The sequence below is a fragment of the Antedon mediterranea genome, chromosome 10, assembly GCF_964355755.1.
Source record: "Antedon mediterranea chromosome 10, ecAntMedi1.1, whole genome shotgun sequence".
NCBI lineage: Eukaryota > Metazoa > Echinodermata > Crinoidea > Comatulida > Antedonidae > Antedon > Antedon mediterranea.
In genome coordinates, this window is record NC_092679.1 from 24,808,199 (window position 1) to 24,835,061 (window position 26,863).

Here is a 26,863-nt window from a genome sequence, read left to right on the forward strand (position 1 = left end):
ATTTCGACAAAGCAAAATAATATTTAAAAAAACAAAAATACAGTGCACATTGGTCACCAGCATTATTTTTTCCGTCATACTTGCAAAACACACTGTCTGATTATTTTATACCTCCATGCACGTTTGCAGTGCAGATCGGAGTTACTCTTTTTTGTTCTCGATGATGTTGAAAATACTAGACCTGCAATTGTTGACGTTTTGTACAAAATAATGCATATATATAACTTTAAAAACATTTTTGTCTTAAATGTGCGTTATAATAAAAGGCCAGGCCAGCTTCTAGTTGGGCTTAGTAGACATGATGAGGGTCTATAGGAAAATCTGGGGGTTAATTCTAATCCATTGATGTGTTAATTCGGTTGATAAAGTAAAAGTATATACGTATTCAATTCAAAAGAAATGTATTCTTATACATCCTGTATAGAAAATATTCAGGATACTTTACCTTTGTTAGTTCATGGAATAGTCTGGTTAAACGGGGTGTTTCGAAACTAGAGACCCGAGACCAGAGACCAGAGACCAGAGACCCGAGACCCTATACGAAAAGGGAGACCCCACTATACGAAAATGGAGACCCCACTATACGAAAATGGAGACCCCACTATACGAAAATGGAGACCCCACTATACGAAAAGGGAGACCCAAATGTTCGATAACTTAAATACGTCGATTTACTGTTTTTTTTTTTTACTTTCTGGTTATCTGCTCGCGTGGCGTTATTGTTAGAACGGTTTCTGCCATTTTGGTGTATCGCTTTTCACAAAAACTTACGAATTTTGCGTATTTTATCAGAATGAGAATTTTGAATTTATGAGAATAGGTTGTAGTTTGTTATAGTTTGAGCATATGAGGTTTTTTTATGTATTGAATATCGTTTTTTAATATATTCAGTTCTTTTGTTAGAGCGCAATCAAGTTTAAACTATGTTATGTCCGACAGCCAATTCAGGCCCGTAGCCAGGGTGGATTTTTTATGGTTCGGGTGAAAGTATTTATTCTCTCGTTACTATCATCATTATATCATTACCATTAAAATTATAATTTTAAATTGTTTCATTATCCACATAAGTGTACATTGATTCATTGTATTGATTGAAAACATATTTTCACAAATCATATTAAAGAAGAAACTTGATGTAAAAAAATATTGAGTAATACAGTAGCCTGGATTTATTTATATATGTTGTGAAGCTTTTAACGCTGTGTAGGCTACATAAGCCTGCAAACTCTCCTCCTACCCATCCTAGTAAAAAAAAAATCACTCGTGCCGCTTCCTTATATAGTAAGGGCAACAAGGGCCTTGTATATAATTACTAGCCCAGATACTAGCCAGGGCGGGAGTACGTTGTTGCATTGATAAAAGTTTAGAGAATCGACTGTCAATAGAAATAATGATATATATTTCAATCTTTTGTGGTGGTTTCCCATCTATTTTTATAAAATGTAAATATTAATTAATGCAGAAAGAAGTAAAAATAGAATGTAACATTCTCGGCTGTATATTAAATAATCCAGATGTTTATAACATCTGCTTTAACTGTGTAATGTGTCATATTGGATAATGATTGAAATTGTTTGGCTCGCCTTTATAGGGTCAACTATATTGTGTTTTGAGAATATACCCTTCCCAGCATGTCAAGCGAGCTGCCTGAATCTTCTTTAGGTTTCTATTTTCGTATATTTGAGTCTCCCTTTTCCTATATTTTTGGTTCTCCCCCTTTTCGTATATTTGGGTCTCCCCCTTTTTGTATATTTGGGTCTCCCTTTTCGTATATTTGGGTCTCCTTTTTCGTATATTTGGGTCTCCTTTTTCGTATATTTGGGGTCTCCCTTTTCGTATATTTGGGGTCTCCCTTTTCGTATATTTGGGGTCTCCCTTTTCGTATAGTGGGGTCTCCCTTTTCGTATAGCGGGGTCTCCCTTTTCGTATTGGGTCTCTGGTCTCTGGTTTCGAAACACCCGGTTAAAACGTACGTTCAAAGGTTTTCTGACATAGGTCCGAAGACCAAAATGTGTTTTAAAGCTACATTGTGTACGCATGATGTTCAAAACCGTGTTCGTTTTCTTTTCTAACGTCGTTATTGACCTCTCGTGGAGGTTTCGACATAATAATTAATCGATCAATACATTGAAGTTAAAGAGAGTATCTTTATATAGACATCTTACACGTAATATATCACATGCATAAGTGTAAGATGATTATGCATAGATTCCCTTCAACTCCCTGGTAATTGTTTCATTAGGCCTATTATTTTATAACATGTACTAGTATGCATATATTTGACTATTTTTATTTATAATACAGACCAAGGATATTCTATTGAAAGCAAACAATTAGAAGCATGCAGTAGTACGATTTGTATCTATAAGAAACAATGGTTGTTATTCATCAGAAGTTCAAAGTTCACGATGGCCAACTATTTTGTCAAGATACAAAATATAGTAATCAGATCAAAGACTTAGTTCATAGTGGTGTCAGCAGTCATCTTAATGTGGTTTAAGCCGATACTATACATGTTTATAACGTCCAGTTCGACTACGTTCCTTGGCGGCTGCCTTTCTCTCTTGCTGTTTTTGCTGGATAAGAAAGAGACAAATAAAGCTGAGAATTATACAAAGCTACAGTAGTGTTCATTTAAGCAAATGCGTACGAAAAGCAGCTTTAAAACAGTAGGAAAATAAACAAAAATAACTTTAGTTTAGATAAACCCCGTATCTCCATTTACCCCTAAAATGTAGCCATTGTGTCCAATATATGTTGCCGGGTGTATCGTTTTGTGGAGATATGATATGAGGTTTTGAAAGAATAGTGAAGTTTATTTTGTCGAAAGCAGCTAGTGTCTGAATTAAATACATATTGTTATAAAATACAAATGTAAAATAATAAAGCAACATGCGCAAAATAACAAAACACAAAATGCACCATATCTTTCAATATTAACTTATGTTTTGTTGAATGTGTTTTGATAATGAATAATTTAAAGAATGATTAAGAAACTCATGAGGTACGACATTTATTATATAAAAAAATGAAACAAAAAAACAAAACTAAGAAATTAAAAGTAAACTCACGCAAAGAGACATATTTGAAAGAAGTTAAAGTTGTAAAGACAATTGGAAATAAAGTATAAAATAAATGTATAAAAGAATAGTAGATAAAATCAGTGAAGTGAGAAATTCCTTGTAATTGTAATTTCACTCTTCGCTGATGAAACTTAAAAACAGAAAAATATAAAAAAATTGATATTGTAAAATAAATAATACGGTACTACAACAAACGTTCAATCAAAATCACATGATTATGACGTTGTAATCACATGGTATTATCATTATTTGAAAAATCATAATGGTAATCATGGAGCAAATTAGGTTATCTCCGTTGAACAATTTAAATTTAATTGCATAGATATAATATTCAGTAAATTCAACGATATTTAAATTCCATTATCGCTAGAAAAAAATTACCTTATCTACATTACCTTTTTTATACATAACGTAACTAAATTTACTATTATATTGGCCAATTTATTTATTTATAACGTAACTAAATTTACTATTATATTGGCCAATTTATTTATTTATAACGTAACTAATGTTACTATTATATTGGCCAATTTATTTATTTATAACGTAACTAAAGTTACTATTATATTGGCCAATTTATTTATTTATAACGTAACTAAAGTTACTATTATATTGGCCAATTTATTTATTTATAACGTAACTAAATTTACTATTATATTGGCCAATTTATTTATTTATAACGTAACTAAAGTTACTATTATATTGGCCAATTTATATATTTTTTATGATAAAGTATATACTGTGATTGCTCCAATTTTCAAGTAAAATTAATATCTTTAGAAAAGTGCTTATGTTTGAAAAATTATTAAAATTATGCAGCATTCTTTATTGATGCCTACTTCTAGCAAACTATACAATTTACATAAATATATTTATATAATTTGCTAATTTTATGTAAACTTTATGCAATTAGAGTAACGCGATTTGAAATGTTTGTTGAAATTTAAAAAAGATTAACTTGTGGCTGGATCAGACGATACCGGAACGAGTATTAACAAAATCAAAGAAATTAGTGGACTAATAATATAATCATGTAAGGAGTTAATTAGGTGGTCAATGCTTAAAGTAAATATTCCTTATTTTGATCTCTTTTCACACATTGTCCTCTTTTTTTTTCATAAATATAAACATCTGTAATATTTTGTTCAATGTATGGAAAATAAATGAAATGAAAATAATCTTTTTAAAAAAAAATCAAATACTTGTAATGTATATGTAGGAATCTTTTCGTGAACCCATGTCGTTTTCATTTGATGTTACGTAAAGTGAGCTGTATTTTATGAGAGGCAAAGCTCTCTTAATTACCTTTCGAATTTGTTCTTGACGCTCAGCAACTCTTTCTTCTTTCGACAAAATATTAGCATTTTTCCCCAGTGTCAGTTTCTTAATGTGTTTAGCAATCCCGCAGCTGACAAGTGCTGTAATTAAGCTAATCCCGCATTCTGTACACGCGGTAATCAGTGCAATAACTACTAAAATATCCTTATCTTTCTTCATAAACGTCTCTCCATCAGTTGTATGATCAACAAGGCCAAGTCGTAGCAGTTGAATATTAATTATACCAATGATAATGCTTACTACGGAAAAGGCCGTAAAACATAAAACCTAGAATACAAAACATATATTTTAATGCATTGTTTAAAATCATGAGTAGGCCTATATGTGTGTTTGTGAGCTACAAATTTCAGTAATTAGAGTATAAGTTCTATAAATTAAGTATTAGACCTTTTACCATTTTAACACATTATTCATTCTTATTATAATGGTGTCAACTTATTCGTAAGAAGTAGGCCTAATGAAGAAAAGAGAGCAAATAATAAAGGTGGGTTCCCACAAAATACAAAACAAAAACCCAATACTATAATTTATTTTGTGATCCATTGCGTCGTATCACAAATACAGTGTAAAGGAACATGTAGCCTACTTCAGACTTTGTTCAGCAACCTCTTCCCACGGTAACACTCAATGCATACTTACCGTGTATGGTGTCTGTTTCCGAGCACTAATAAAACCCAGCACACCACAAACAATAAACTGAAACAAATAAAATGTCGACAAAATAAAGCTATGATTAAAAACAGGGAAATCTGGAAATTATTTGCGTTTTTTGATTTGTAAATTTTATATTTTAAACGCTTTTTTGCCTTGTAAGTTGTATGTTGTTTTGTTCGATCAATCAATAAGCACATTAGTTTAATAAAGAAGATAATCTATAATACTGTATATATATAATAGCTATATGTTGTCTCATGTTTATAAGTTGGCAAAAAATAGCTTTTGTTAAAATTGTGCAATTATATCAGAGAATATTGGTGCCCTTCGAATAGGAAAATCATACTACTATTCTACATCCAATGCACTGTGTTTAAAAAAAATGAGACTTACACAAACTCCACTCCATATTGGTGACACTGTGTGTGCCAACCACACCATAGCTTGACTGGACGAAATACATCCAACAGTGAAACTTACTAAACCCAACGTAAGATGGAAGAATGCGAAGATACCCAAAATAGCTGATAAACACATTTTAGTTTAGTTCAAAATACTATCAGCATAATCGGCTACGATGACCTATGGGTCAGTAAATGTGAGAGTTATACTGTATATTTGCCTCAGGTTAAATTATTTCAGCAGCCCACATTCCATCAGCACAGTGTTGAGATGGCAACGTCATCACCGTGCTAAATGTTTGTCGATTCCATAAATGAGGCGGAACTGCATACTATATTAACCATGACTTCTCATTCCAACATTATTTTTGATTTGTTCTGTGTAAAAAAAGAGAAAATACGATATAAGCTTTCTTGAGAACAAATAATAACATTATTAATGTAAATCCTAAGTTAGGATTTAGGATATAATAGTAATTAATCACATAAACAAGGAAGATGACCATTCGAATGTTATTCTACAGTTAAGTGTTGGTGCCGCATTGGCCATTTCTTTTCGTTTTGCTCCGCGCGCTCGTTCCGTTTTGTTCATTTTATTTTACATAATTTTCATCATCTTATCGCAACATCCAAAAAAATGTATGAATAAATAAGTAATCCTCTGCTTTTTCATGTTGTCATCAACTCTTTCTTATTTTACTTTGATTTTACTGACTTTTACACAGATCGTAATGAATATTACAATTTAAAATGTCGAGCGATGTTAATGGCCAGTTTTTCCATTTAGAAAAGCAAGAAGAGTTCAAACGCCTCTCTGCATTTGAGCAATAAGCCTAGTCCGGCGATAATATTCACAATATTATTATTATATTTACTTTGATTATGAAATATTTTAATAATATCGTATGCCTAGTACACAGATGATTTAGTACCATGATGTCTCCTTCAATAGTGCAGCTGTAATTATTGCTAATTCTATTATTAGGAAGTTCAGTTAACGGGACCAATTTACCTATATCTTGAGGATAGCCTAGATTAATATTCGGTAGACTACTATCGTACAATGAAATTGCAAACGCAGTCGTTACCCAATCTTGTCAGTTTTCCTAATTTAATTATCTCAATTCCAATGTTATTAATTAGTCATCTTCTCTGTATTTCAGATTAATTAATATTTTGTAAAGAGAATTTCACTGTGGCAGAGACACATTGTAAAAACAAGTACACAAGCCCAGTATCCAAGAAGTATAATAGCCAACTTACAATTAGCGATGATAGTAATCATTCTAAAATATACAGTAGGCCCTACATAAAACGTATGGTTTACTAAATTATCATAATGAGAGCGTCGTGGTTAGCGGTATAGCTCTTCCCTGGTAAGCTAAGCAACATCCAGCGCTCGTAATTAATTAGCAATCATTGGAGGTTCTCAGCATATATTTGAACTGCATGTCATTTGAGAATAAAAATCAATGAATAAAGATCCGGCTAAGATCGGATTTGGGTAAGAAAAGTGAATTCTTGGAGTGACCTATTTAAATTATCAACCATGAAATTTGTCATTTTAACCTTTTTGTAATTAATAAAGATACAGTAAATGACAACATTATAATAGCTAAGCCTGACAGCCAATGTAAAACCATCTTAGCCCGATCTTAATCCGATACGGTTCTTTCATATTCAAATTTAATTATTTTTTTTGTCACAGTGCCATTCCTTTCAGTATCTCGCGATGTATGCAAGGATCTCTATTATAATTCTAATAAAGTTGTTAGCATGTCAATATATAGGCCTATCCAAATATTATCATATAACCATGTAAAGTATCAAATTGAAGAGGCCTACATTGTGACCGAACATTATTTATTCTTGTCTTTAAAATTCTGGATTAGGCCTAAATAATAACCTCCAAGACGGTAACAATGAAAACGTCTATTTATAGAGGCCTAGAATCTTTAGATCACTATGGTATATAAGAATGAAAACGACATAGAAGGTTTAATACGACTGTAACAATGAAAGCCACTGTTACAACAACATGCTCCTTACGTTTCGCATTTACAAAAATAGAATTGATTATTACTGTATATTATTTCATACTGTGTTTTGCTTATGCAAAGTGAAAATGGCTGTAAGCAAAAACAACTTAATAGCTTCAAGTCAGGATTTTCATCTTTCGATAGAAACGCACTGCCTAACAAATAAACATAATAAATATATGCATCTTACCTCTTGTTGTAGAAACACAGCAGCCGAGGTGTAAGCAAGTATGGTAAATGGTTACACAGAACAATGAGTATATCGCGATGGCGGTTTACTAAATCTAATATGCGGAGACAGAATAACAGCATTAATCGTAAAATACTGTAGCTAGCATCCAGGATCGATAATTGATGAAGGATAACTTTATTCACGAGCATATGACGTGTTTTTGTGATGAGACTTATGCTGTCGATCAATTAAGGTCATTGATTATTACAAACGAGAATATACTAGAGGCTTCTTGCATTTTAAGGAATTTACTATAATATATAAATTCCATTTATAATAGGCTAATCGATATAGGTTAGGGAAATGCAAATAAATAAAAGCACAAAATTACCGGTTTAGCTTAACACGACATCAAATGAAGTCGCAAAAACAAGCTTTAAAGATATAAAATAAAAATTAATTTCAGTCAATATAGGATTAGTATGCTTGGTTATTTGTGATGAAAACGTCACGTGATGTAATTATAGACCATACGTAAACATCGACCGAAGCCTGTCAAATATAAACTAACTTTTATAATGGTATAAGCTTCCGCGTGATACAGTTTCCTAACGCTTTCGTCCTCTTGCATAAAATGATGTAGAATAATAATCTTCTAATGTAAAGATTAAACAGAATCGTGTTGAAGTTAAATTTTGATTTTGCTCATCTTTATAAGAAATTCAAACCATGTAAAGATACAATTTTCGGGCAGGAACCTAGAAGCTCCCCTCTTTTAGTTTGCAAAAGTAATCTTGAAAAGAACCCCATGCGGAAAAGAAGCTTACCCGTTGAAAAGAAGCCCACCGTACCCAAGAGTACTAAAAAATGAGGAACACATGGGCTCTTTTTGGGGTTTTATGGTGTCTATTTAATGGAAAAGTGAATGCCATACAAAAGTTTAAAAAAACACAATATTCATAAAAAAAATATCCGTCAAGGTTCGAACCCCAGCTGATAGCACTCAAAACTGAGCATTACATAGTTTGTTTCATTCAAATCATGTAACGCCATTTTTCGGCCGGGAACCTACTGTATACAGGTCTTTTTTTTTCAAAATTGTCTTTGCTCAGTAGTCCCAAGCATGGTATATTGGTATATGCGTGCGTTGTTATGCAAATGAGTCTGTGCAGGTGTATTATGGTAAAGATGGTATGTTAGTCATTCCCGGTCTACACGCCACACTGTTAAATTTTGATGCTGTTAATTATTTACATTAGAAGATTTTTCAAATCATGTAAATAAAATATTTTCCGGGCGGGAAGCTAGCAGTTCCCCTCGTTTAGTTTGCAAAAGTAATCTCGAAAAGAACTCCATGTGGAAAAGAAGCTCACCCAATGGATATATAATGCCATGCAACTTTGTTTCTGATTTTAAAAAAGGTCCACTTGACATCATTTACAATCCTCAAAATATCTCTCTTTCAAAATAAAAGAAAACAATATTCATTATTTTCCATTTTAAAAAAATCCACTGGCACCAAATTGGGTCCACTTGAGCACAGTGTATTAACATACGAAAAGATTGAAACTTGAGTGACTTTATTTCTATTTTATATCACTGCTCCCCTGGTACCAAAATGTGTCCACTTGAGCACGGTGTTTTATACGAAAGATATTCAAATTTAGTGACTTCATTTCTATTTTATTTTTTTTATCAAACCTTATTTTGTGAGGGTGACCCTAAACAGCATATGCAGACAGTCCAAAACATATATGAAAAAACGGATGAACTATGTTTAAAAAATATATAACATATATGTACTTAAATACAAAAATATAGCCTACAATACTATACAAAACGTTGAGTTTTTTCTTTTGGGATTAAATATTTTTTTAGAGCAGACTTAAAATTATTTATTGTTACCGCATTTCCTAGTTTGGTGGGTAGCAAATTCAGGTATGTTGATGCTCTATAGATGAAGCTGTTCTTAAAAGTTTCAGTTTTAGGGAAAGGGACGACAAATTTCCTCTCACTGACACTTCGGGTACATCGATGATTTGGAATTCTGGCAAGACGCAGGGCAAGGTATTCCGGAGCGGGTGTCTCGAAAACAGAGACCTCGAAAACAGAGGCCAGAGACCCGAGGTCTCTGTTTTCAAGAAAATCTCGAAAACAGAGACCCCCACTCAAACGTCTCAATATTACGTAATATAGGGGGTCTCTGTTTTCGAGTTTTTCTCGAAAACAGAGACCCCCACTAAAACGTCTCAATATTACGTTATATAGGGGGTCTCTGTTTTCGAGATTTTCTCGAAAAAAGAGACCCCCTATATAATGAAATATTTAGACGTTTTAGTGGGGGTCTCTGTTTTCCAGATTTTCTCGAAAACAGAGACCCCCATATAACGTAATATTGACTTAATATTGATACGTTTTAGTGGGGGTCTCTGTTTTCAAGTTTTTCTCGAAAACAGAGACCCCCTATATAATGTAATATTGAGACGTTGTATTGAGGGTCTCTGTTTTCGAGAAAAACTCGAAAACAGAGACCCCCTATATAATGTAATATTTAGACGTTTTAGTGGGGGTCTCTGTTTTCGAGAAAATCTCGAAAACAGAGATCCCCTATATAACGTAATATTGAGACGTTTTAGTGGGGGTCTCTGTTTTTGAGATTTTCTCGAAAACAGAGACCCTGGGTCTCCGGTCTCTGGTCTCTGTTTTCGAGGTCTCTGTTTTAGAGACACCCATTCCGGAGCAGGACCATTTGCAGACCTGTAGGCAAGGCAGCCCAGTTGTAGATGCATGCGGTCTTGGACTGTATGAAGATTTAAAGTGTTGTAAATGTTAGTTCATGGTGTGAGAGGATGAGCTTAGGATAATGCGAAATGCTCTATTTTGAATTGTCTGTATTCGGTCAATATTCAATCTGATTCCCCAAACACTACATCAGTAGTCAAGTGGGAGGATTATAGTGTTATAGAGGAGTACGGATGTGTGTTTATTAATGAAATGACCGAGCACGCGATAAGATGGTGATGGACAAGCCCAGTTTGGAACGGAGTTTATTTACATGAAAAGAAAAAGATAAATTTGAATCAATGTGAATGCCAAGATGTTTCTGTTTGTCAGTTTGTGATATATACGAAACGATATTAAAAGTAGTGACTTTTATTTCTATTTTATATCACTGTGCTACCTTGGTGCAAAATTGGGTCCACTTGAGCAGTTACCGTAGTACTATTTCTATTATTGAAGTTAATAAAGGCATAAATGGCGCTCCGTAGAGAATGCTCCAGTCGACGTCAGAATGACGCTCTGAATATACCTCTCTACTCTGTGTGTTGGTGTTGTATTTTTCGGCTACTAGTAGCCTAATAACAGGAGGCCGAGTAGGCCTAAGGCTAGTATTTTTCATAAAGAGATGACTTCACTGTATTCATAAATATTTAAAGATTTATGTCAAACAAGCAAGGTAGTAATATATTTCGGAAATGAATTCTAATCAATCTGCTCCCAATCTTTCTTCTCCCGGCCTAGGCTTAGGCCTTGTCCAACAACAGGCGGCTGCAACAACGAATTCTGCTGGTGCTGGTGGACGAACTCCAAATCCCATTTACCATGCACCGATGACACCTTCCGCCCTTCTGATGCAACCACCGATTCAACGTCCCCCAAAAGTACGTTGTCATAATTTCATAATTTTCTTGTTACAAAATTAATAGGCCTAAAATTAATTATCTGATCGATTGACTTGCATACTAGGCTAATATTTAATTTAATAATAATACTAGGCCGAGGCCGTATAGATAGGGCCTAGGCCTAGAGTATAGTAGTGCAGTAGGTCGGTATTTACTATTTTAATTAGAATCTTTGACGATTTATCATTTAGGCCCAGAGACGATTCATAAATTGAAATATATTCATATGACTTTACATACATACATACACACACAATTATATACACACATTACAGTATAATTAATAGGCCTAGAACAAATTCATTACTACTTTATGAATGGGCTTAATTGAAAAGTTGTTTTTAATGTTGCAGGCGAGTGAACAATCAGAAGATGAACAAAATATACAAGGTAGACAATCTGGCGCATCTTCATCTTCTCACAGTGCCAGTGTATCAACACCATCTGTACCATATTCATGGCAACACCCTGCAACACCAGGTAGTTCACCTATGACACCAATAAACCCAGCAACCCCAGCTAGTGAATATACAGGCATTCTTCCACAACTACAGTGAGTTTTACTTCCTTGCTAACTTATACATTTTACTTACAATTACTTTTATTATCTATTGCATTACTTTAATGAGTCTTGGCAATTATTTCGTGCATTTTGTTTCTTTTTAAATGATATTATATTTTTATTTTAGATGTATACTATATTATCAATGACAATTTTTATTGGAAATGTTTTATAAATGCTGTATACTACTGTATGTTAAATGTTTTGATCATTTTAAGAGTTGCTGTTCTGAAAAATAGTCCATGCACAGATTTTTGGGGGAATTAAATAATGGGGGAAAACCTACTCATTTCTGGGAACTTAAGGCATAGGCCTGGGTCCTAGAGACTTATATATATTTAAAACATTTATTGTTTATTATTTCAGAAATATTGTGTCAACTGTGAACCTTGGTTGTAAATTAGATCTAAAGAAAATAGCGTTGCATGCAAGAAATGCAGAATATAACCCAAAGGTAAACCAGATTTAAACCTGTCACCATGACGAGTTAGGGGATACGCATAAATGCAACGTAAAGATTTTACAATAATTTATATTCTTCCCTAAAGGCACACATGCCTTTGGAAATAGATTGTCCCACTCAAGAATTGTTGATGAGTGGTGAAAACATTACATTTCCATACTTTTTTTTTTTTATTTTATGTCTTTAGGCAATGTGGCCAAGGATTACCATTAGTGAATTAATCACTGTCCTATCAGATAGGTGGTAATCCCCCTGATACAGGGGCTATTGTGTGAACCAGTTCACCGGGGTAACCCCCTACTCTTTTTCGAATAATGAACTGGGTTTCTTTAAAGTACACACAGGTTATAACTGTGTCCACTGGACCTACGGTTTATAGTCCTTATCCGAGAAGACTTGTTCCACCACCAGAACCAGGAGCGAGTCGGCCTCGAACCCTTGCCGATGTTGTTGTTGGCTCTTTAGGTACGGTAAACGGCGCCCCTGCCTTAACCGCTCGGCCATATGACTCACTGGTTTATAATATTAATGTTGTCGTTTCTTAAACATAAAAACCTTCTATTTCAGCGATTTGCAGCAGTTATAATGCGAATCAGAGATCCAAGAACTACAGCCTTAATCTTCAGTTCTGGAAAAATGGTTTGTACAGGTGCAAAAAGTGAAGATTTGTCCAGATTAGCAGCCAGAAAATATGCCCGTGTCATACAGAAACTGGGTTTTCCGGTAATAAACATTGCTTTTTTACTATCCAACTACATTTAAATTATTTATTTATTTAGATTTGCCAAAAACTGGGTGAGAGGAATCCATGGCTCAGACGGTTTCGATCCAAGTCGGCCCTAAACCGTCTCGGCCAAAGTCAAGTCGGCCTCAAGTCAACTCGGCCTCAAGTCAACTCGGCCTCAAGTCAACTCGGCCTCAAGTCAACTCGGCCTAAAAATAATCGGTCAACTCGGCCTCGTTAAAGTATGGAACGCAAAAAGTGCAAATGAAGGGGATTGATAAAATAATATTTCTTCACAATTTTTTAACTATAAATAATTCTGACTTTTAATGAATATTAATATTTAGACAATAATATATTTAGCAAAAAAAATAGGAATGATTTCACTAACTTTCCTTTATTAATACGTTTAATAAAATTGCACAATTGAAAACAATTCGTAGCTGCGCCTCCCTGCGCCTTTGGCAGCTTTTTCGATATCTACAACTGCTATGTGTTTTCACTGACCGGGGGATTCCCCTTTTTTTTAAACGCAAATTATGGACAAAAACGATGTACGATCATTTTTTCTATGGCCAAATGGTGGAACGTAGGCCTCCGTCTTCGATTTACTAAAATGCGGTACCTGCACGTGTTTTTGTAATACGCGGGTACTTATATTCATATCGGCAATGAGTTCATTTTTTTATATGATATTATTTAATTATATTTTTTTTTTTTATTCATTTTTTTAAAAGCGTGGATAGTGAGAATCATAATAATATTAAGCACTTTTTGCGTTCCATACTTTATTGTGGCCGAGTTGACCGATTAGTTTTTGGCCGAGTTGACGTGAGGCCGAGTTGACTTGAGGCCGAGTTGACTTGGGGCCGAGTTGACTTGGGGCCGAGTTGATTTGGGGCCGACTTGACGTGGGGCCGACTTGACTTTGGCCGAGACGGTTTAGGGCCGACTTGACCTGCACCCGCTCAGACCTTTATTTAAAGCAGTGTGATCATGTATCGTATAGGCAGAAACCACTGAAAAACAAAACAGCAAAAATATTAATATAGTTTTCTCTCTGTGATAAATAAATGAAAATTGATTGTACAGAAGAATGCTAGAAGAAGATAATATATATTATATATTTTTGTACATGTTCCATGACAGGCACTACTTACTGTAACTGCTCTAAGCTTTTTGCATTTTCATAATTGTATTTGTTTTCTAGGCTAAGTTCATTGAGTTTCGTATACAAAATATGGTAGGAAGTTGTGATGTGAAGTTCCCTATCCGATTAGAAGGCCTTGTTTTAGCACATGGACAGTTTTCAAGGTAAATATGCATTGTGTACATTCTTTTATTTCTCTTGTCTGAAAAGTCTTAACAGACATGAATGCGCAAACACAACTTGCAAGTATGTTAGAATGCAGACAATTTATTATGCCAACTTATCACCTGAAATAATTGTTTTTAGACTTTTAGAATTGTTTCTATTTTGTTATCCATAACAAAATGTCTTTTGTTAGTTTTAGCTATACTGCATCCTAAATGCCTACTAAGGCGATTCCATGTCAAATGAATTGGAGCTCCCTGATTGACCGTCTCAAATTGTTACAAAAGTTCACGATCTGATCCACTATGTGAAAAACTGACTGAACAAAATATGCAACGGTGTGTGAGATGTTGGCACTGCAAAAAAAGGGGCATGTTTCTTAAAGATTTACAAAAGGGGAACCACAGATCAATAACTATTGTAATGTATTACCACTAGAAATGTTTACTAGAAGGGGCAAAGGACAAAATTGAACATTTACATAAAGTCTTTGCATAGTCTATGGTCATAAACTAATTTCCTTTTTTTCTTTAGTTATGAGCCTGAACTGTTTCCTGGTCTGATATACAGAATGGTGAAGCCCAGAATTGTGTTACTTATATTTGTATCTGGTAAAGTTGTATTAACCGGTAAGTTGTGCGTGTCATATGTGGTCATTATCTTTGTGACTTGACAAGCTAGAAGAATGAACTTAATTAAAACGTCACAAGATTATCCTTAGATTATATTCAACTTGAAAGTTAAGAATGGATCTGCAAATAATAATGTACTTTGTCTATCCAATTGACAAAATATAGCCTTATTATTATCCATTACATTCTGCATTAACACTCAGTTGAGAATGATCTCTGATAGAGATCGAAACGTCCGAGTAAGTACTCCGTTAACTTGTAGCTTTTACAAAAACGAAATTTGTCATCTATCATTACATTCTAATTTGATTGAAGGTAAGGTTTGTTTTATGTTTACCCTAAACCCTGTAGTCACCTTCCATGTACAGTATGTTTGAAGTGGAAATGGCATTTAATAGTCAATCGGCAACCTCCCTTGACTGACTGAAAGTTTGTAAACACAAATATTGTATATGATTTTTTTAAAGGGCAACATTTGCCCATGTAGAAATTCATCTGAAAATACCCAAGAGAGTATTTTAAGAGGTCATTGAACTGAAAATTGATACAATGTTTACAGTAATGAACCACTTACCAAATATAATTAATTTATTAATCAGTTTCATACTATTTATATTTTTAGGTGCTAAAGTTAGATCAGAAATTAACGATGCATTCAACAACATCTACCCAATCCTGAAAGCATACAAGAAGTGACATTATTTATTTAAAAGGCCTCAAGAAATGATTTGTAATTACTTGATGGTCCTGATATTATTCATGACTACATGACTGGTCGGTGGCTAAGAAGTAGTCATGTCATATTCTCAACTCAAGTTTGAACATCCATATGATAACATGGACTAATTGTGAATAGTAAACCATGTCATCATTACTATTACAATATAGAGTGATAAGAGAGGCTTCCACATGTTCTTAAGAAACATTATCAATACTATTGGAAGGAGGGTTTATTAAGTCTACTGCAGCAGATGTCAAATATGGTCCTTTTATTTTTTAGTACGGAAATATTAAGGGAAATAATTTAATTGACCATTGATTAATTACTGTATCATGAAATACATTTTTTATATTCTTTTGGATTTTTTTTCAACATAATCATTGCTTGGGATTACTGTAGTACTTTACTACAAAGTAAATGACTGGAGATTGTTCCAGGTTCATATTTTGTGTCTTAAGCTCTGTCTACACTATCAAACATGGACAAAAAAAATGTGTGTACCCACATATGGTCATGATGTCATATCACTACCATATTTGGGCACATCACACTTTTTGTCAAACTAGTTTGATAGTGTAGACAGAGCATTATAATACACCCATCTTGCTTCTTATTTTGTTTCTTAAGCTCTGTCTACTCTATCAAACATGGACAAAAAAATGTGTGTACCCACATATGGTCATGATGATGTCATATCACTACCATATTTGGGTACATCACACTTTTTGTCAAACTAGTTTGATAGTGTAGACAGAGCTTTATAATACACTCATCTTGCTTCTTATTTTGTTTCTTAAGCTCTGTCTACACTATCAAACATGGACAAAAAAATGTGTGTACCCACATATGGTCATGATGATGTCATATCACTACCATATTTGGGCACATCACACTTTTTGTCAAACTAGTTTGATAGTGTAGACAGAGCATTATAATACACTCATCTTGCTTCTTATTTTGTTTCTTAAGCTCTGTCTACTCTATCAAACTTTATGGACAAAAAAATGTGTGTACCCACATATGGTCATGATGATGTCATATCACTACCATATTTGGGTACATCACACTTTTTGTCAAACTAGTTTGATAGTGTAGACAGAGCATTATAATACACTCATCTTGCTTCTTATTTTGTTTCTTAAGCTCTGTCTACACTATCAAACATGGACAAAAAAATGTGTGTACCCACATATGGTCATGATGATGTCATATCACTACCATATTTGGGCACATCACACTTTTTGTCAAACTAGTTTGATAGTGTAGACAGAGCATTATAATACACTCATCTTGCTTTCTTATTTTGTTTCTTAAGCTCTGTCTACTCTATCAAACTTTATGGACAAAAAAATGTGTGTACCCACATATGGTCATGATATCGTCATATCACTACCATATTTGGGCACATCACATTTTTTTGTCAGACTAGTTTGATGGTTTAGACAGAGCTTTATAATGCACTCATCTTGCTTCATATGTGAGTTTAAACTTAATGTAAATATTGTGTAAAAGTAGATCAAGGTATAAGCTTACCGTTAGTTTACATTCTTGTTACAATTTAAATATTTTATTTCACTTACTGTATTGTTTTGTGTAAATAAACAACTAAAAAGTAATCATTGTAATTTTTTCAGCATTGGTTTAGTAGGGGGAGATATTCTCGTTGTACATCGTCATTTCCACATGCGTCTCCCACTCACTAAAGGAAACCGTTCACAAGTTATTGTAAATGTTATAACCTCTATAATCATTTCTGCCAAATATTTTTTTTAAAAGAACTTTAGAACGGATTCGGATTTTAATCATTTAAATTGAAAAATGAATTTTGGGTCAAAAAGAAATAATTTAAAATTGTGTAAGCACTTTAATGGCAAGCAGTTTATACATAATGTATTTAAAATACATAAGCAATCATTGTATAGATGTCAATATACATGATTACAAACTAATATGACAGGCATTTCAAACTAAAAAGCAGACACAAAGATTAGCATACTAATCAACTAGCAATAGCTTGAAAATAAGATGAACCGGCTGGAACCGACCCAGATAATATGCAAAGAACACATTAATTATTGACCATGCTTATGGTCATAATTAAATATTAATTATTAATACATTTCTTAAATGTGTCTTTCCTCTTTTGAGTTGTTCTAGATATTTCTGGTGAAATAAATGTATATAATGCATTATTTTATTACACTATTATTATTCAATAATACTTATTAGGTGATCATATTAGAATAAAATGATAACCTATTGTTATTGTATATAATCTTTATTAGGCTGCCTCTAAAACGGCGAAAGCAGTTCAACTGTAACTCGCCCACTAGGTGCTCATGCACCTGACTTTGGTTTAATGAAAATATGGTGGCATAGCGTAACTAACTAAGCACGATTTTCTGAAATTCCTAAATTTACTATAAATTAAAAACTAAAAGTATTTTTAAAGTAAAACTTGGACTCATGTATGCTTCATGATTTTCTCTCCCTGTATCATCAGCAAAATTGGAAAGATTAGGGTTTTTTACGTACGCACGCTTTGAAAGTTAAAAATGCTCAAAATCAACTTTATACACGTTTCAGGACATTTTAAACATTTCACATTTTTCATTTCATTCACATTTTTTTTGCATTGCGCGCGCGTCTTTGCTCAATGAGCTCGTGGGCAGCTTAGGAAGACCGTTTTTGCACTTGATTGTTGTTCTTTGTACTTTTTATGATACATTCCTTTCATTTTTTATGAATTGGTAATGTAAAATAATGACACACATGCATGTACAGTCAAACTTGCGCTTGAAAATGGGTAATTTTATGCAAAGTTGTGTAGAATATGCCTCCTTTGAATCGATTATAACTCTTCAGAGAATGGCCGATGAACCCCTATTTTTTTAACTTATTATAAAAGCTTATAATGATTTGTAGATAGGAATTTATTATAATATTATATGGGATTTAGACCGTGAGTATGTTATAATGTCACCATGTGGCCATCTGAATTTAAAAAATTAAAATATGAAACGAAATTATAAGGTTACACATGGAGAACTCCATGGTTGGGTGGAGCTAATTATTTTGAAAAATAGAGTTGCTAGGTGCCCGGAAATTAGACTTCGAAATAAGGAAAGAATAAAAGTCTCCAGTCAGACCCTGTCTATCCTAAATTAACTTGACTCTCTAAACATCTGTCTTTCAAAATAAAAAATAAAAATCCATAGAGATTCGAACCCCAGCTAGTAGAGCTGAAAGAATTCAAACGGTAGTTACTAGAGCACTATCCGTTATTCCACAATGTACACGAGTAATGAAGGATGACAATAGTATACAAATAATGAATGTTTATGAGTGCAATGGTACAAATAATGGCACGAGGTGAATGATGAAAGGTTATATCAACGAGGCAAAGCCGAGTTGATATAACCTTTCATCATTCACCAAGTGCCATTATTTGTACCATTACACGAATACAAAACATTCATTATTTGTTTTATATAACATCTAGACGTTTTTTTTTCGTACACAAAAATGTTTCAAAAAGTACTATTTAACGATCGTTGAATAGTGCGTACTATTGCACGCCATGTGACCCACATTCGTCCAATCAAATGACAGGAATTTATATAGGTGTTATATAATACTGTATATTCAATACGCGTTTGTCATACGTCCTTCTAATCGTACGTCATAAATTTGCATATTCATGACGTAAGATTGAGGAAACGAATCTAATTTTAACCTTCCAATAAACCAGAGGGCCGGATAGCTCAGTCGGTAGAGCGTCGTGGAACACGATTATCGTGGGTTCAAACCCCATGCCGGTCGGTGGAAAAGAGTTAAGGCTAAGCGAGCTTCTGTGTTTGGGGTTCACAGATTAAAAACGTCCCCCTTTCCACCACGTCATCATGAGGCAATAACATCAAAGCATCTGATGTCGTGACCCAAGGCTGTGAGAGGGCCTTACCGTGCTAGATGCAAGGGAGCACAACACTATTTTTTTTTTAATTCTGTGGCCTCTATTCGATCTCGTAAATGCTATGTTTGGCGCCCTCAATTTTTAGAACATCTAAGTTATGTCAGAAAATTAGGAACAAATAAAAATGTGTACTAGATACCGATGGATGCCTAGTGAGTCTGGCTAGTACGGAAGCCCGTTCGGGCCACAAGATAACTATATTTTAAAAGCTGTTATCTGGCGGCCGCCACTTAATTATCTGGCGGCCGCCACTTAATTATCGGGCGGCCGCCACTTAATTATCTGGCGGCCGCCACTTAATTATCTGGCGGCCGCCACTTAATTATCTGGCGGCCGCCACTTAATTATCTGGCGGCCGCCACTTAATTATCTGGCGGCCGCCACTTAATTATCTGGCGGCCGCCACTTAATAATTAGTACATGTCCCGTCACGTGACATGACATTTACGTGCATTGGATTAGAGGCGATGTTGCATATGGAACGCCGTCGCTGCCTCCGGCAGCAAACTTTAGTTCTATTCGGCTCTTTTACCATTCGGCGCATTTCTATTCGGCCCATTTACCATTACGTTCGGCTCTTTTTTATTTTTTTATACGGCGCAATTAAATTCTAACCTTTTACATGGGGGTCAAATGGAAGAAAATCAACGGCTGGAAATGAGTCTATGAAAAGTTTACAAAACATACAGATGCAGCATGTAAAGTGTTTGGTTGCTTGAATTAAATGAATTTGAAGGCTATTTTCAATATGACTAATCATTTTATTGACATGATTAATGTGTTAGAGAACTTGCAATTGTCCCACCTTATTGACTATTTTGAAAGAGAAAAGGTTTGATTTATGGCCTAGGCTAGCTAGACCTAGTCTAGTGTCAGCCTAACTTTTAACAATAATAATTTACCCTTTCTCTCTCAAAATTTGTAAAAAGATGAATTAATTTTAGGTTATTCAACACATCTTTAATCGTAAATATGGTAAATGGGCCGAATAGAAATGCGCCAAATGCTAAAAGAGTCGAACGTAATGGTTGTAAAAGAGCCGAATAGAATTAAAGTTTGCTGCCGGCGGGCAGCGATGGCGTTCCATATGCAACATCGCCTCTGATCGATCCAATGCACGTACATGTCACGTGACGGGACATGTACTAATTATTAAGTGGCGGCCGCCAGATAATTAAGTGGCGGTCGCCAGATAATTAAGTGGCGGCCGCCAGATAATTAAGTGGCGGCCGCCAGATAATTAAGTGGCGGCCGCCAGATAATTAAGTGGCGGCCGCCAGATAATTAAGTGGCGGCCGCCAGATAACAGCTTTTAAAATATAGTTAACTTGTGGCCCGAACGGGCTTCCGTAGGCTAGTGTATTCTCCCTATTTGTTTAAATACATATGCATTATAGTGTTATTTTATTTCTCACAATAGTTTCTGAACTTGGATTGTCAAAATTCATTCGCACCGTTCGTTCGAATCGTAATGATTCACTGAATTCCATGACTCAAAAACTATTATATCGACATTGCTACATTATCTAAATTGAAAAGAGGTGGGGGAGGAGGGGGTGGAGGGTGTTTGTAATAAATTGTGTTATCATTGAGTTTGGGGTGGGGGGGGGGGGGATTGTGTTTGTAATAAATTGTGCTATCATTGATTTTATCTACTTGTGCTAATTGTGCCACCACCGATCTAAAGGTGTAACTGCAAATAAATAGATAGATAAAGTGAATCATGGTGAATAACAGCAGACGAAGCAGTAATGATACCTAACCTCATATGCCATATATGAGGTATAGTTTGGTATTCCGTGCGATGTTATGCAAATGAGTTTGTGCAGGTGTAGTGCGGGGTCGGAATATGGTATTGTTAATCATTTAACACAATTCTGTTCTGTTTTACATTAGAGGATTATTATTCTACACCGTACCACATTATACTGTATTTGTTGCTACATTAGTAGCGAAATATCATCCGTTTCATGCAAAATGATAATTTGGTATGTTATGAATAAAAGTTTATAGCAATGTTGGCGTGTGTGGCTAGAAACATTTTTTAAACAGATACTGAGATAGTTTGTCTTGGTTGTTAATGGGGACTGAGATAAGATCGGTTGTAAAGATACCAATTACATTGAGAATTATTAATTGCTCGAGTAACTAAACTGTATACTACGGTGGCTGATTTCCGCCAAAGAAAACAATTATTTTGTAATATAACGCCGTAATTAGGGCGTTATAATGCCGTATCTGTTCACACCTCCATGCGCATGCGTTGTACAAATCACAGATTTTAGAAAGTCACGTGGTACATTAGTGGCCATCTTTGTGTCCAACTATGCCTATGTGTATGGAGTCGAGTAATTTGTCTCTAAAATGTAGGTTTTAAATTATATCTAATTTATTTATGAACATATTAATTCCAAACTGCCTTCTAACTTTTCCTGTAATTTTTTAACTAACTCTGAAATCCATTCGTATAATACAAGAGCATCACGGGACCTTCATCTTCCTCAATTCGCTATAGTGGTTCTAAACTATTCAATAATCTACCTCCCGAAATTTCATCATCGTCTTCTAGCAAAATGTTCTCTTTTAAACTTAAAGAATATCTTATTTCAAATTATAACTAATGGTTTTCTCTATTTTGTAATATTTTTTTAACTTTAGAAACTTTTTCTAAATTGCTTCCTTTTCTGTTGGTGTGTGTGAGTGTGTGTGTCTGTTGATCTTTATGTGTATGTGTAGTTATATGTTTACATTTATATATATAAGTATATAATTTTCTTACATGGCTTCCCAACATACAAGTTCTCAATTGGATTTTTGTTTCCAATTGATCGATACTTTCTTGGGTTTTTTTGCCTCTTTCATTTTTTTATATAACTGAATCATCTTTTTTTATACATTATGATTTACTGTATATATCTCTAAAAAAAAAAATTTATATATAAAATATCAGAAATTATAAGGTTTTACTCAAATATGAATATGAAAGAAATAAATGTTTATTTGATTGATTGATTGATTGATTTAATATCAAAACAATCAACATTTGTTTAAAGGTTTTTGTTAAGATAACGCAATCATAAAGTTACTGCGATTTTAAACAACAAAATGTAAAAACAATGCATTACTATAGAGAATCGCTGTACAAAATAAACGCGCATGCATAGAGCGCACAGCCAGAGCCGTTAAATTAAATGGAAAAGCTTTTTTTTTTTAAATCATCAAAATAATATTATTATTGTAACAAAAACCTTTAAACAAATTGATTCAATCCATTCAAAGTCGCAACTCTTTATGGCTCTGGGTTTGTTGATGTACTACGCATGCGCATATAGGCCTACGTGTGAACGGATTGTATAATTAGGGCGTTATAACGCCGTAATTAGGGCGTTATAACGCCCTAATACGGCGTTATAACGCCCAACGCCGTATTATTATAAAATAATGTTTTTCTTTGCCGGAAATCAGCCACCGTAGGCACCTGTCATGAGTTATTATTTTATTTATGGGGGATGGGGGGGGGGGGGGGATGGGGGCGTCTGCCTTAGTAAGCAATAAGCTTCCACGTGTGATGCAGTTCTTAGCTTTCGTTCTGTATGCGCGTCGTGACAAGCCAATTTCAATGATTAAGGTAGGCCTATTGTTTCCTTGATATTATAATTGTGCTATGCTAAATTACAGTGCAGTTTAGGTGTGTTCAACCATGGAGGTAATGTGTTACCACAGATAAGGTGCTTATTTGGAGGCAAATGCTTCAAATTGTGATAACATTCTAAAACTTGACACAGTTATTCATCAACAAAAGAAAATGGAAGGGTTGCACACAATTTGGCCAGGGGAAAGCGGTCGTTTTGGGTTTCAAAATGGTAAAAAACAATCCTGATTTAACATGGTCATCCATGGTGTCATTGGACAGAGAAATTAATACTGATGATTTTATTTCATTACATCCATATACAAAAAGTAATTGTTACACAGTTATTTAGTAAAAGAACAAGTCACCTGACCAATAAAGGTCAAAAGGTCAACATCTAATTTTACCAAATACCATACTGTTTGGTATCGTTGGATAGCTTTTTTTAAATTCTGAATACAGTTTTAACAATGTCTGTCCAATTAATTGTAGTAATTTTTCAATTATATTATATTTCATTATAGGCCTACTGTCGTATTTATGTAGTAAGTAGCTTTATAAAAAATGTTGTATCCTTCAGTAAACTTTAAAAGTACTTATTAGACCACACCCAATCTATAGACCACACCCAATCTATAGACCACACCCAATCTAATAATCATAGGGTCTTATTGGAAAAAGTATAGTCTACTGCATTACACTTATAGGACTTATATGTCACAAAATGTAAAGTTATTATTTGCAATCAAAACTATATTATAGTAAATAAAAAGATGACACAGAAATGTTTGTCAAATCACTGTACATTGTAGAAAATCTTAATCTGTTTCAACAATGTAAATTAGCAGTAATCTTTTACTCTTTTTAAAATAAATAAATATACCCTAAAACTTTGACAAAGAAGTCTGAGATTAATTTTGAAAAGCACATCTCAAAAAGAGTCTAAAACTGTGCCAAGTTTCGGAATGTTCTCACTTACAGGCGCAGTCTCGCAGAAAAATTCTGTAATATTATACATGTCTGCTGCCCTCAATGCGTTTGGCTGGGAATTCATCCCACCTGCTACATTGTAGCATCTACTTCAACCATTTTCCCTATGAACTACATCAGAAACAAAGCTAAAGATAGCTCTAGGCTGCTTTTCACAGTTAGTTTTTCAATTTTACTAATGGAAAACCAAATACAGGACTACGATTGAACTCATAATTTTTCAGCAACCTCAAGTCATATTCAATAGAAAATGTTAAGTAGCTGTCAATAAGTCAACAGGCTCATCTGTTGCTATTTCATTTGAATAAAATCTATGCAGAGTTTGTTGTTTATTATTATTATATAAATATAATTGTTACCTACTGTACTTTCTTTTTCTATGGCCCTGTTTCTGCAGAAATGGGTCTCATGATAAATATAACATTATAAAACGATTATCTCATCTCTCATCTTACATACTTTCAACTTTAATATCAACATTTGGAAGAAAATATGTAATGTTAAGTTTGTTATTTTGGTTCAAGAAAATGTTCTATGTGGTGACCCTGTTTACATATCTGGATATGAACTCCTCAGAATTTCTGCTGGCAATGTAAGAGAGGTATAATTTTGTTATGAAGTTTTATACAAACATGAAAATAATAAAAGAAACTGTAATGGACAACTGCTAATCGAACTACAAAGGTTTTCTTGGTTTTAAAATTCAGTTTCAGTTTCAACAATCTAAATTTCCATATTTCAATCTATTAATGGCATTGTAAAAATTATGACATAATTATTATGTCACAAAGCATAACAGTAAAAGTAGGTCTAAAAGTATTGGGTAAATAAGATTTGTATTCACCGCCCATGCCAACAATAGCAATATTGACTGAATTGAAATTACTATGGACAATGTTTCATTTAAATATTCAAATGCTCGGAGCAATATGCTTTTTTAACCAGCTAGCAAAACAGATATTATGAAGCATACTGTATTGCAAAAGCAAAAAGATAAGTGGGACTGGGTCAAAATCTTTAGCCAATAAATTTTGATTATGCAGAGTGATTGTATGAGCCTTGAATGAAATAACATTTACTTGCAGCAAACAGCTTTCTTTAATTTAAATATTCATGTTTCTTCAACATTATTTGGCCTACATTTGTTTTCTTTTCGTATTCAGTCGTTCCAGTAGTTGCTATCTGATATTTTTCAATGAAAACTTTAAGCCTTCATCAATCTGATTAAAAATTCATTTAATATTTGTATACATATTACAAAATTACTAGGTAGTGGCATGGTTTAAAAAGCCCAAGGGGATACACAGACTATAGTCCAACAGCAAAGGGCCAAGCCAACATGGTAATGTATCTCATGGATCTTCTAAATTGTACATTATTGGATGTACTAGGTAGGGGCATGGTTTAAAAAGCCCAAGGGGATACACAGACTATAGTCCAACAGCAAAGGGTCAAGCCAACATGGCGATGTATCTCATGGATCTTCTAAATTGTAAATTATTGGATGTATTGAGTTCTAATGCATTATTTATTTATAAAATTGTCCATATAAATTAGTATACAAATTACCTTATTGTACATAAACACAAGCCAGTCACCAGCCCAGATCTCCTCACTTTTCAACGCTGTACTGTTGATTCGGAGTGCTTTCAGTCATCTTACAGGTGTAATTTTTTCAAATGTTCTCAAGCAATTATTATTTAAATAAGCCAAGGCCGACTATAAATGACCTTGAATATTTCAATTCAATTTTTAAAAAAAAATCTTTTTTTGAACAATATTTAATTCTAGTGAGTGCCGAGTTCAACATTGAATTCTAATCTTTTCACATAACTTTGTAAACTCTGGTCTATGCTAATTATTAATTATTAAAAATCTTAAGATTCATTCAATCAATAGTTTTGAAACCTTGCTAAATTATTGTCCAGATGCCAATTTTAAAATGCTAAGTTGTTACGTTTGGCTTCGAGAGGTTGTTAAATTATACTCCAGTTCAAAAATTTTCTGAAAATCTTATTTTTTTATTTTCTCAAAAACTAAGCGATATTTTACCAAACAAACTGTTTTTCATCTACCAAATACAAAATATGAGCCAATTCAATATTTAGATTTTTTTTCACCTGGCCCTTATTTTTTTATTTTATTTCATTCCAAACCAACAACGAATCATTGCCAATAAAAGGCTGGTTAAAATCTTAGATTGTGATCTTACTTGCGAACCAAAATATTGTGATTACTTATAATATATTAATTTTTATTTGCATGTAAACTGCTTTAAACAACATAAATTGCTATTGTACTTATTGAAGAATAGCGTTAATGGTTTAAGATCTGTGCAAGAACTTATTAAAAAGAGATGCTATCATCCTCATTGTTATAAGCATTCTTCATCCAGGTCAGCTTTTGGGCCACTGTTTAATAATACAAGATGTAAATGTTATAAGTTATTGTCTCCTCCTTATCTATTATTGGTTATTTTAAC

The 26,863-nt window shown here is 33.8% G+C and overlaps 3 protein-coding genes across 4 annotated transcripts in view; 2 read left to right on the forward strand and 1 right to left on the reverse strand.

Moving 5' to 3' along the window:
* Positions 1-88: 88 nt before the first annotated feature.
* LOC140060491 (uncharacterized) lies at positions 89-26,009 on the reverse strand. 2 transcript variants are annotated; one of them, XM_072106731.1, is made up of 7 exons: positions 25,951-26,009; positions 8,079-8,121; positions 7,706-7,799; positions 5,469-5,854; positions 5,061-5,117; positions 4,389-4,688; positions 89-2,576 (listed from the first exon to the last, which is right to left on the reverse strand). In XM_072106731.1, exons 4-7 carry the CDS (start codon positions 5,610-5,612, stop codon positions 2,508-2,510), a joined length of 570 nt encoding a protein of 189 aa, XP_071962832.1. In that variant the 5' UTR covers positions 5,613-5,854; positions 7,706-7,799; positions 8,079-8,121; positions 25,951-26,009; the 3' UTR covers positions 89-2,507. The 2 variants fall into 2 exon arrangements, with proteins under 2 accessions (XP_071962832.1, XP_071962831.1); XM_072106730.1 differs by lacking the exons at positions 8,079-8,121; positions 25,951-26,009 and having other exon boundaries at positions 7,706-7,900.
* LOC140060401 (uncharacterized) lies at positions 10,984-16,870 on the forward strand. The gene is made up of 7 exons (XM_072106588.1): positions 10,984-11,349; positions 11,724-11,923; positions 12,299-12,386; positions 12,963-13,118; positions 14,330-14,433; positions 14,969-15,063; positions 15,689-16,870. Exons 1-7 carry the CDS (start codon positions 11,164-11,166, stop codon positions 15,760-15,762), a joined length of 903 nt encoding a protein of 300 aa, XP_071962689.1. The 5' UTR covers positions 10,984-11,163; the 3' UTR covers positions 15,763-16,870.
* LOC140060489 (vitamin D3 receptor B-like) overlaps positions 23,354-26,863 on the forward strand; it is a 103,697-nt gene continuing 100,187 nt past the window's right edge. Inside the window, exon 1 of the mRNA XM_072106727.1 lies at positions 23,354-23,388. The gene's annotated coding sequence lies outside the window, so the exon portion shown is untranslated. The remainder of the gene's footprint in view (positions 23,389-26,863) is intronic.

Bases quoted from the DNA above. Each gene is read 5' to 3' on its own strand.
- LOC140060491 (XM_072106731.1), bottom strand. From the start codon at position 5,612: ATGTGTTTATCAGCTATTTTGGGTATCTTCGCATTCTTCCATCTTACG. The intron at 4,689-5,060 runs GTAAGTATGCAT...TTTGTATTCTAG, and splicing joins GGAAACAGACACCATACACG to GTTTTATGTTTTACGGCCTT. The intron at 2,577-4,388 runs GTAATTAAGAGA...TTTCTTATCCAG, and splicing joins GTCAAGAACAAATTCGAAAG to CAAAAACAGCAAGAGAGAAA.
- LOC140060401 (XM_072106588.1), top strand. From the start codon at position 11,164: ATGAATTCTAATCAATCTGCTCCCAATCTTTCTTCTCCCGGCCTAGGC. The intron at 13,119-14,329 runs GTAATAAACATT...TTTGTTTTCTAG, and splicing joins TACAGAAACTGGGTTTTCCG to GCTAAGTTCATTGAGTTTCG. The intron at 14,434-14,968 runs GTAAATATGCAT...TTTTTTCTTTAG, and splicing joins GCACATGGACAGTTTTCAAG to TTATGAGCCTGAACTGTTTC.